This window comes from Euleptes europaea, chromosome 20, assembly GCF_029931775.1.
Source record: "Euleptes europaea isolate rEulEur1 chromosome 20, rEulEur1.hap1, whole genome shotgun sequence".
Lineage (NCBI taxonomy): Eukaryota > Metazoa > Chordata > Lepidosauria > Squamata > Sphaerodactylidae > Euleptes > Euleptes europaea.
In genome coordinates, this window is record NC_079331.1 from 20,783,760 (window position 1) to 20,795,784 (window position 12,025).

Genomic DNA, 12,025 nt, shown 5'->3' on the forward strand with positions numbered 1-12,025 from the left:
CGGGTTTCACTCTTTTGGAGCAAAATCCCGGCCGTTGTTATACATCCTCTTCAGCCACGCCTGGGTACAGAGTTGTGACGTTCCCGTCCTTCCACTGGACTGTCACCTCCCCCGCATTGTAGACTCCTGGAAGCAAACCCTCTGCGGCAGCGTCTTCCTTCAGGGACACAAACGCTTGCTTGATTTCTGTCCCGTCGGGCTGGGCGGCTTTGTACTCTTCACTGTGGGACAGTGTGGCCTTCCGATTCCTGATGGGAAAGAATAAACAAACGGCATAAGTATGGTTTGGGACTGGGTTATCTGAATGTCTTCTACATGTTAAAGATACAGGTAGCCCCTTGTGCAAGCACCAGGTCATTACTGACCCATGGGGTGAAGTCACATCCCGACATTTCCTAGGCAATGTTTATGGGGTGGTTTGCCATTGCCTTCCCCAGTCGTCTACTGTGAAACTAATGAAGCTTAAGCTTCAGGGCTCCTAATCCCGGAGGGGCCCCCTGAAACAACTTTTTTTTTTTAATGAGTGGATTTCTCAACAAAATCAATTGTGTTTTTTAAATTTTATTTATTTAAATATTTATTCAATAAAATAGACAACAAAAACATACAACAATTTTCATAATTTAAAATATGTGTAAACTTAAAAATTTAACAGAATTTCTATATTACAATTTATTCGAATATCCTCATTCATACTACCACACTTAATACACAATTTAGTCCTCTGTAAAATAACTAAGAACATAAGAACATAAGAAAGGCCCTGCTGGATCAGACCAAGGCCCATCAAGTCCAGCAGTCTGTTCACACAGTGGCCAACCAGGTGCCTCTAGGAAGCCACTAACAAGACGATTGCGGCAGCACCATCCTGCATGTGTTCCACCGCACCCAAAATAATAGGCATGCTCCTCTGATACTAGAGAGAACAGGTATGCAGCATGACCAGCATCCATTCTAACTAACAGCCATGAATACCACTCTCCTCCATGAATATGTCCACTCCCCTCTTAAAACACTCCAAGCTGGCAGCCATCACCACATCCTGGGGCAGGGAGTTCCACAATTTAACTATGCGTTGTGTGAAAAAATACTTCCTTTTATCTGTTTTGAATCTCTCACCCTCCGGCTTTAGCAGATGACCCCGTGTTCTAGTATTATGGGAGAGGGAGAAAAACGTCTCCCTGTCCACTCTCTCCAAACCATGCATAATTTTATAGACCTCTAACTAGACTATCATCACTGTACATTGTCCTTTCTCACCCTTAATTATAAGATTTTCCATTTTATTTAGACCCCTAACTAGACTGTCATCACTGTACATCGTCCTTTCTCACCCTTAATTATAAGATTTTCCATTTTATTTACAACTCGTAACCATAGCTCATCTAGACTCATTGTATCACCATTTTTCTGATGCGTTCTTAACTTAATTAAAGCATATATTTCTTCAACCAACCATTCCTCTATCTTTGGAGTCGTTTTTTGTTTCCAGTGTCTGGCAAAAGTCATTCTAGCAGCAGTTATTATGTGTAACCCCATACATCGTTTATCTTTAGTTAGGTTTGGAACTAAATTTAACAAGAGTATCTCAGGTTTACACGGAATGTCAATCTCCATTCCAACAGATAAGTATTTCACTATTTCAGTCCAGAACGTTATAGCTGCAAAACATCTCACACTTCCACCACATATGTATGAAGTCTGCTTGTTTTTTATCGCAGTACCAACCACTATTGTTCACTGATTTGTAGATTTTACTTATTTTAATTGGAGTTAAATATCACATATATACCATCTTAATTAGATTTTCTCTTATTTGCAAGCTGACAGAGGAATCTAATCCCTTTGAAAAAATATATTCCCATTCTTGATCACTCAGTGGTTTATTTAAGTAAATGTTCCATTTGTCCCGATAACCCAGGGGTGGGGAACCTTTTTTCTGCCAAGGGCCATTTGGATATTTCTAACATCATTTGCAGGCCATACAAAATTATCGACTTAAAAATTAGACTGCTACATTTGGTCAAACATTTAGCTAAGAGGCATGACTGGAGATAGCTCCGAGTGTCTGCCACGTAGAGTGACTCGTTTTTGAGCTCTGCCGTCCCCAGTGCGCCCAAGAGATTCAGACAGGGCAGCATCCTTCTGAGCTAGAGATCTGCCAGGACCCATATAGGGCCAGACCAAATGATTTCGTGGGACTTATACGCCCCCCGGGCCTGACGTTCCCCACCCCTGCTATAACCCAATGTTAAATTTAAATTATCTTTTAATAAAATTGCATATATTTTTTAAGTTGAAAATTTATCTTGGAGCATTAGTTTCCCAAACTCTGATTTTTCTCTAATTTCAGTTAATTCTTTTTCTTTTAAATTATTCCAATACTTTTTCATTTGTAAATATTCTATAAATGTAATATTAACTTCTTTTTTCTCCAAAATTTTTTCTAGAGGTTCTAAATTATTATTATTTTTAATCCAATAATGATAATCATTCTGTTTATCTGTCTTTATTCTACAAGGAAGTTGGAATTCTGGATTCTCGGCTAAGATGTTCCAAAGGAAGGACGACAGTGGGAAAATATCTGGGGCTAGTTTCTCTCTTAATACATCCCACTGTTTTAGAATGGTATTAATACAGTTATTGTCTTTGTTATAAAAAAAATTCCTATCAATTTTTTTTTACCCATGGCCATCTATTTAGCGGAAATTTAACAAACTCTTGTTCAATTTTAATATAAGATTCGTTTCCATCGTTTACTACCCATGATTTTAACCACTTTACCCTAGCTACCTGATAATATACTAGTAAATTTGGCATTCCTATCCCTCCTTTGCTTTTAGGTTCATATAGATTGATATTTCTAAATCTGTTTTTTTAATTCTGCCAAATAAATCTATTACAGATCTTCTGCCATTCTTCAGTCATTTTCTTTGGTAGGATTTTATTTATTATAGTCATTTATTTTAGTAGGATTATCATTTTGATTAAGTTGATTTATTCATAGGTCCCTCTTCATGACCAGCGAGAGGTTTTGGGGGCGGAGACTGAGAAGGGCAGGGTTTGGGGAGGGAGGGACTTCAATGCCATAGAGTCCAATTGCCAAAGCTGGCATTTTCTCCAGGTAATCCTATCAATACAATTAATACAATTAACAAGATAGTACTCATATAATTAAAGGGCCATTGGAGGCCTGGCCAAGCTGCCAAATCCTCATATCAGAAGCCCCGAGGGGGAGGGAAGGGAGGCCAGTAACAACCTGTGGTTGTCCTCAGTTGTAGGCCTGGTGGAATAGCTCTGTTTTATAGACCCTGCAGAACTTCTGAAGGTCCCGCAGGGCCCTGATGTTACTTGGAAGAGCATTCCATCAGGCTGAGGCCAGGGCCAAAAAACAACAACTTTATGGCTGTAATTGTATTCCTTTTTTATGTATTAGTCAATGCTTTGGCCTTTGAGTATATTTTATATTTCATTGATCAATCATTACAATATTACCCTGAATTTATATGTGTGTGTTTGTATGTATGTATGTATATTATTACCATATTATTATTTTATTATTGTTGTTGTTGTTGTTAATATTACTGTATGTACAGTATGTTATTGTTTACTGCAATAGTAATTTTGGTAATGTAGTTCATAAAATCAAATGCGAGTTGCTCGCCAATATTGCATTTTTTAAAGGGAATACTTTGTCCACATTCACACCAGTGACAGACATGTGAGATAACCCCGTACAGCAATTTTAATCAAAATCTGAGATGTAGTAGTTAATTTTTTTAAAAATTGTGGTGATCTGCCATAGAACCCCATTGAAGAAGATAACAGCGGTTACCTCATTGCTGGTGGGAAGGGGCTCACTGTATGGGCCATTTTCAAGGACTCCACCCCACTACCCTAGGGTTGCCAGGTCTCTTTTTACCACCGGCAGGAGGTTTTCAGGGTGGAGCCTGAGGAAGGCGGTGTTTGGGGAGGGCAGGGACTTCAATGCCATAGAGTACAATGGCCAAAGCTGCCTTTTTCTCCAGGTGAACTGATCTCTATCGGTTGTACATCAGTTGTAATAGTAGGAGATCTCCAGCCGCCACCTGGAGGTTGGCAACCCTACACCACCCTGCTCTCTGCCATTTGGGCCTTGAGGTCCTTGCATGGGCAGCAAGGCCCTTTGGACCTTGTTGGATGTTGCCCTATTGTTGTTGATTGCGAAGGGCTGTATATCAGTTGAATAACAGTTCAAGCTTCAGGGCCCCAAAAATGTAGGTCCGCCACTGCATAGAATAGATGTGCTGCAGACACCCTGAGCATGCCTGAAGGGGAGTCGGGTGCTCTGTTTAGCACCTTTTTAAAAAGAAAAAAAAGCTTTGTGAATGTATTTGAGCATCCTGCCAAACATCCTCTTGCTGGGCAGATCCTCCACCGTGGCGATAAAGTCCGAACTTCCCTTTTACCTGTTTGCCATGGTATTGATTGCCACGAGTACAATGCCTAGGAGAAGAACCGCAAACGACAGGGCTAGAATGCAGTAATTCCACATGGAAGCTAGGAGAGAGAGAAAGAGAAAGAGAGAGGGCAGTTTGAACAGCAAGATGAGTTATAAGCTCAATCAGGGCTTCCTTTCCCGCTAACAGCATTCTCTTCCGCCCCCCTCGCCCAGGGTTGCTACCTTTTTGTCTTCCCAGAATGCAGTGGGGGTAGGGTTGCCAACTCCCCGTTGGGAAATACCCGGAGATTTTGGGGATGGAGCCTGAGGAGGGCGGGGTTTGGGGAGGGGAGGGGCTTCAATGGGGTATAACGCCATACAGTCCGCCTTCCAAAGCGGCCATTTTCTCCAGGTGAACTGATCTCTGTCTCCTGGAGATCCCAAGAGAATTTATTGTATATGGTCGTTGGTTGTCACAAATAACTAAAACGTAGTAATACAACAAACAATAATAAGAACATACAAACAATTGGCTAAAACATGGTAAAATAGCAATATAAATAAAACAGATCAACAATTAAAATATTATAACAAATACCAGATTGTACTCCCTCGCTGTATTAAACTTAGTAACTTCTTCAGATACCTTAGATCTTATTTTCTTTGCTACTAAGGCAAACAAAGAAACCATGTGTGTTACATGGGCATCAATATCAGACAGCAGAAATTTGATTTTATCCTCATCTGAATGTGCCATGATAACAGATAATATTCCTGCTAAAAATTTGGCCCTAGGACTATCATATAGGGGGCAAAATAGGTTATATTGAGCTAGGTCTTCCAGTTTTGAGGATCCACAAATGCAGACACATTGTTCCCTTGGTAGTCGAGAATATCTACCAGCCAGTAATGCCATTGGCATGGATTGGAAGCGCAATGAAGTAAAAGATGCTCTAATATTATCATTTACGATATTAACTAGGTAGAGGGATCTAAAGTGATCGTTTTAATTAGTTTATACCATGGCGCTGCTTTAGATTTTTAGATTGTCAAACGATCTATCAATGCATCAGCCTTGTATACCCAATCTCTAAGCTGGTGGTTATCAGTTGAGACTTCTAGAAGATCATCCGGGATGGTATATCTTGAGAGAATACTATTCAAAAATACTTGGTGCTTTGAATCTTTGGACAGCAATAACCTAAAGGATTGATGACATAATGAATTAGGTCCAAGTAAATTTGTTCTCTTCCAAGATTTTAAAACAGCTAAATGAGCCCGGGCCCTAAGAGAAGGCAGTCCCACTTCCGCTCTCATCGGGGCTGCTGGAGACCTTCTAGGAAGAACTAAAATGCGCCTTAGAAATTGGTTTTGGATTACTTCAAGGCTTGATAAGTTATCCTCATTCCACCCCCACACTTCCATTCCATAAAGGAGATGAGGGATGACCTTACCTTCGAACAGTTTCAAAGCTGGATCGATTAGATGCCCTCCTTTTGAGTAATAAAAGCTCAGAATAGACCCCACTATCCTTAATGCTGAGGATTTCACTGTGGCCAAATGGTCCTTCCAATTTAAATGTCACACCAAGATATTTAAATTTGCTACATTGAGCTATTGGATTGCCCAGAATGTTCCAAGAAGATGTTTTGGGTCTTTTCCTAAAAACCATTACTTTTGTTTTCCCAAAATTGATGTTAAGGTCCTCTTCCTTACAGAACAATCCCAATTGGTGTAATGACCTTCTCAGACCTATTTTGGTCAAGGAGATTAGGACCATATTGTCTGCATATAACAACACTGAAATTTTTTGTGTCCCAATGTGGGTGGAACAAATTGAGGGCCTGATAGACTCTGCACAACGTTGTTTATATACAAGTTAAACAGTAAAGGGGACAACACACACCCCTGTTTCACACCCTTACAAGTTGGATTTTATTGGTTAGGGAACCAGAGATTCCCACCCTGATTTGGGCAAATGTATCAGTGAGTAGCTCCCTTATCAAAAATAGCAGCCGCTTATCAATGTTCATGTCCTCTAGCTTTAACCAAAGACGGGATCTGTTAATGGAGTCAAAGGCGGCGGCCAAATCAACAAAGGCAGCATATAGGGCTTTCGTAGGACCGTTTACTCCAGAATGGGCCAGTTGATAAAGAATTTGGCTTTGATCAATAGTTCTGGAACCTTTTCTAAATCCCGCCTGTACAGGATATATTATATGTTTCTCTGCCACCCAGTCTTCTAGTTTTCGCAAAAGGTATTTACTATATAACTTGGCCGCTATATTGAGTAAGCTTATTGGCCTATAATTTTGTGGAGCCCTTTTATCACCTTTTTTGTATATAGGGACAACAATGCTTGCTTTCCACCCAGAGGGGATAGATCCTGTTTTGTTAATCTGTGAAAAGACTCTAGCCAAGACTGGGGACCACCAGTTGGAGAAAGCTTTATATAAGTCTGGGGGTATTAGGTCTTCCCCAGGGGATCTTCTGGAAGCTAATGAGGCAATTAAGCCCCTAATTTCAGACTCCGAAACCGGAGCCCATTCCGGGAGGCCCGAAAGGCCTAAAAGGATATTTTGTTGGTGGTGACTGTCCGCAGCGGAGGGCAGTATTTGAGCGCCAAAGACCTTGCTAAAATATAGAAACCATTCTCTCCCTGAAATATGCGAATCGATCTGACTGGGAAAATTCCTTGTACTATTTGAGACCAGTTCCCAAAAATGCTGATCATTTTTTTCTTTGACTGCTTGCTCCAACTCCTTCCACAAGGATTTAGCACGTTCTGTTTTCTTTTGCTTGATTAGATTTTTATACTGGGTCCTGAGTTTTAAAAGACAAGGCATCAATGTCCCATCTGAACTACGCCTCACCTGCCTCATTAGGGAAACGAATTTTTCTTAGATGCTTTGCACTCTTTATCAGTTGTAATAGCAGGAAATCGCCAGCCACCACCTGGGATCTGCGATGGAGGAAAGTTTCACCTCATGATTAAAGGACAAGGTCTGTTAAAGGTTGGGTTGCCAGCTCTGGGTTGGAAAATACCTGGAGATTTTGGGGGCGGAGCCTGAGGAGGGTGGAGTTTAGGGAGGGGAGGGACTTCCATGCCCTAGAGTCCAATTGACAAAGCGGCCCTTTTCTCCAGGGGAACTGATTTATATCACCTGGAGATCAGTTGTAATAGCGGGACATCTCCAGCCACCACCTGGAGGTTGGCAAACCTAGTTAAAGGACAAGAGGTTGCTGCCACATTAAAGCGTGGAGCCCTTGTGGTAGGAGGGAAAAAGAGATGCCCATGGTATACCTGACTTTTTCCCCTCCCACAACTAATAGCAAATCTGGGAAGAGAACACAATTTCAATCAGGAAAGTGGCCTATGATGGGGGGGGAGGGGTTTGAAAAAAGCTGCCACAGCTCTTTGACCCTGATCCAAGCTAGCAGCCGCAAGGAGGACGATACAGGTATGGTCCAGAAGTGTCATTAGCTAGAAGTGATGTATTATGTCTCATGGGCTAGGAATAGGGTTGCCAGCTCCGGGTTGGGAAATATCTGGAGATTTTGGGGGTGGAGCCTGAGGAGGGCAGGGGTTGGGGGAGGGGAAGGACTTCAATGGGGGTATAATGCCATAGAGTCCACCTTCCAGAGCAGCCATATTCTTAGGGTTGCCAAGTGCCAGGTGGTGGCGGGCAAACCCCCGCCAATCCACCTGGCTGCCCACCGACCAGCTGAGGGTCAGCGGGCAACGTGTACACACACGCCTGCACACGGAGCCACATCACTTCTGGTTTACACCTGGAAGTGCCGCATCGCAAGGGGCCATTTACCACTCGCTGGTGTGGCCACGCCCACGATCTCACCTCTGCCCAGAAAACCTCCTGCCGGAGGAGAGGGGGGACCTGGAAAGCCTACATATTCTCCAGGTTTTAACTTGCTGTTATATTGCTTTCGATTGTAACGGCCTATGGCCTTATACAATGAACTTGATCTGATCTGCTCCATATTCTCCAGGTGAACTGATCAGTCATAAGAGTGGGAGATCTCCAGCTATCACCGGGAGGTTGGCAACCCTAGCCAGGAGCTGTATGGGATGATCTATGCCTGAACTGCCCTTTCAGGGGCCAGCTAGAGTTGCCAACCTCCAAGGTACTAGCTGGAGATCTCCAGCTATTGAAGTGCCCCAAATAAAGGTATTTTACCTGTGGGACTATAAACTGCCCCTGTGTACATAAACAGGTGCAGGAATCCCCCTTTTTAGACATGACACCCGTGTAGATAAATGTGTGTCAGCAATGGCCCCCCCTTCCTCTCTCTTTCTTGCTTTTCACTCAGTCTGCACAAAAGCACTCACATACATTCCTTAATTTGCAACATGCCAAACACAGCCGGTTTCCTGTACTTTGCTAGCGCGTTAGCTAGTGAAAGGGACCTTCACATCCCAGCAGCAAAAGAACTTGCTTATTGTAGAACTGCTTGTTGATTTTAATAGCCAAGAATGATGCCATGGGAAAAACAGAAAAGTATCCTTATTGTTAGAAGTCTATAAAGCCTGAGCAATTCTAAACAGCAAGGTGATTCTTTCTGCAGTCTGACTCTTTGGGTTTCAGCTGGAGAGATTTTGATCCCAGCTTGTATATTTAAACTTGGTACCATTAAATAGTAAGCTGTAAAAGTACTTCCTGATCTTCAGTGCGTTATCCTTGATCAGATCTACCTGGGGTAACGTTTTTTCTAGGCACACTATTACAACTGATCTCCTGCCGATACAGAACAGTTCACCTGAAGAAAATGGCCCCTTTGGCAATTGGACTCTATGGCATTGAAGTCCCTCCCCTCCCCAAACCCTGCCCTCCTCAGGCTCTGCCCCAAAAACCTCCCACTGGTGGCGAAGAGGGACCTAGCAACCTTTGGGCCTGCCCACCGTTCCTAAAAGGTTGTTGACGGTTGATTTCATTTCACTCGGAAACTTAATACTTAAGAAATACTTAATCAAGTGGATGCTTGTTTCCAGCTCTGCCACTGAATTTTGACCCGTTAGGGTTGCCAGGTCCTCTCTGGCCACCAAGGGGGACGGGGGTCACAGCTGCTAGCTCCAGGTTAGGAAATCCCTGGAGATTTGGAGATGGAACCTGGGGAGGTTAGGGACCTCAGCAAAGTCTAGTGAGAGCAGTGATAAACTTTATTGTTTGTGGTCAAAGGCCATCACAATTTATCATACAAATCATTGAAATAACATTGAAATAACTTTAAAACAGTCTGACCCCCAAGAAGCTAGTAATTAAGTTTGTTAAGTTCCCTGATTAAAAAATAGCTTTAGCTTGGATTTTCTTGGCTGCTAAAGCAAATAGTGAAACTTTGTAGGAAACATCAGGATTGGCGTCTGACAGGAGAAAGAGCAATTTCTCTGGATCTGCAAAATGATTTAGGCCCTTTAGGAATGCTCCGAGAAATTTAGATCTGGGCTCTGTGTAAAGAGGACAGAATAAGGTGTAATGAGTTAGGTCCTCTGGAACTGCAGCTCCACAAATACATAGGCGAGAGGCCCGTGGTGTTCGGGAGTAACGTCCAGCTGTCCAAGCCGTTGGCATGGTTTGAAACAGGAGGGAGGTAAAAGCTATTCTGAGGTTATGGAAGGGGATACCGACCAGGTATGAAGCTCTGACATGGTCCCTTTTAAACTGTTTAAACCATGGTGAGAATTTGGACTGGGAGATTGATTGCCTGTCTGATGCAGCTTCACATTTAAACACCCAATCCCAAATGTTGGTACCTGCTATGGGGACAGCCTGGGTGTCATCTGTTTTGGAGTAGTCATGCAGGCTAGCTTGTCGGCATCATTTTGCACCATCAGTTTAAAACACTGCCTGTGGTGTAAGTTAGTGGTGTACTCAGCAAAGTGTAATGCCGTATCTTCCTCCCTCCACAGTGGCCATTTTCTCCAGGGGAACAGATCTGTGTTGTCTAGAGGAAAGTTTCTTAAACTGTGAGTCGTGACCCCATATGGGGTCATGTAACTGAATGTGGGGATCACGAAAAAATTGATTTATTATCAGTAAATGTTTGATTTGTATACCTATTTTATATACCTATATATAGGGTTGCCAGGTGCCCGTTGGTGGTGGGCAAACCCACGGCAATTGCCCCCTCTGCCCACTGACCACCTGAGGGTCGGTGGGCCAACATGCATGCATACCGCGCGTGGCACTTCCGGTTTAGAACCGGAAGTTCCGCCTCATGAGGGGCCTTTACCTCTTAGTTTGAATGGTGAAGGCCGCTTTACCACTCAAACTAAGAGGTAAAGGCCCTTTGCAAGGCGGCCCTTCCGGTTCTAAACTGGAAGTGCTGCATGTGCATTGGCGCGCAGACGCGCGCTTAAACACAAAATCCTCCCACCGGAGGAGAAGAGGGACCTGGCAACCCTACCTATATGCCCGGGGTTGCATAAAAATTTCTCGGCCAAAAAGTGGTCGCGAGTGGAAAAAGTTTAAGAAGCCCTGGTCTAGAGGTCGCTTGTAATTCCAGGAGATCCCCAGGCCCCACCTGGACGCTGGCATCCCTATGTCAAGCACGGTTGCATGAGAACTTACGGTCTTCTGTACGGAAAAACCATATCATCTCCTGCAGCTGCTCTGGCGTTATCATGTCCATTTCAGGGTGAGAGCTCCCTGCTGAGATATCGTGGGGTCCCGAGGTGGTCAGGGCCACGGCAGAAAGCTCATGTTTGTTTCCATCCATGGTCGGACTGGCAGGCAGCACAGAGACAAGGCCTGCCTAGAGTTTCTGTGAGAAAGGTGGCCTATAGATAAAGGAAACAAATAAATAAAATCGACGGGGGCCGGTAGTTAGAGTTGCCAGCTCCAGGTTGGAAAATACCTGGAGATTTTGGGGGTGGAGCCTGAGGAGGGTGGGTTTTAGGGAGGGGAGGGACTTCAATGGGGTATAATGCCATAGAGTTAGGATTGCCAGCTCTGGGTTTGGAAATACCTGGGGATTTTGGAGGTGGAGTCTGTGGAGGGGTGGGGTTTGCAAAGGGGCAGGACTTCAGTGCCATAGAGTCCAATTGCCAAAGTGGCCATTTTCTCCAGGAGAACTGATCTCTGTCGCCTGGAGATCAGCTGTAACAGAGGGAGATCTCCAGCCACCACCTGGAGGCTGTAGGGTTGCCAACCTCCAGGTACTCAGTTGGAAAGGAAACAGTACTCAGCTCTATATGCAAAAATATCAATAGTGTATTACAATACAGTGGATATAACAGTGGAGTGCAAACAAAAGCTTATAAACAACCTAAACTTGAGAAGGTGCAGAAAAGAGCAACCAAAGTGATCAGAGGACTAGAGCAAAATGTTTTAACCACTCCTCATAGGGCAGTTGCTCTAGTCCCCTGATCACTTTGGTTACTCTTTTCTGCACCTTCTCAAGCTCTGCAATATCCCTTTTTTAAGTGTGGTTACTGGAACTGTACACAGTATTCCAAGTGTGGTCTCACCACAGATTTGTACAAGGGCAGTCATTTTCTCCAGGTGAACCAATCTCTGTTGCCTGGAGTTCAGTTGTAATAGTGGGAGATCTCCAGTCACCATGTGGAAGTTGACAACTGTAATCATTTGT

At 43.5% G+C, this 12,025-nt stretch overlaps 1 protein-coding gene across 1 annotated transcript; it reads right to left on the reverse strand.

The window, feature by feature from the left end:
- Positions 1–37: 37 nt before the first annotated feature.
- On the reverse strand, positions 38–11,152 carry SLC51B (solute carrier family 51 subunit beta). Its single transcript, XM_056865707.1, has 3 exons — positions 11,005–11,152; positions 4,449–4,539; positions 38–248 (listed from the first exon to the last, which is right to left on the reverse strand). Exons 1-3 carry the CDS (start codon positions 11,150–11,152, stop codon positions 38–40), a joined length of 450 nt encoding a protein of 149 aa, XP_056721685.1.
- Positions 11,153–12,025: the final 873 nt, after the last annotated feature.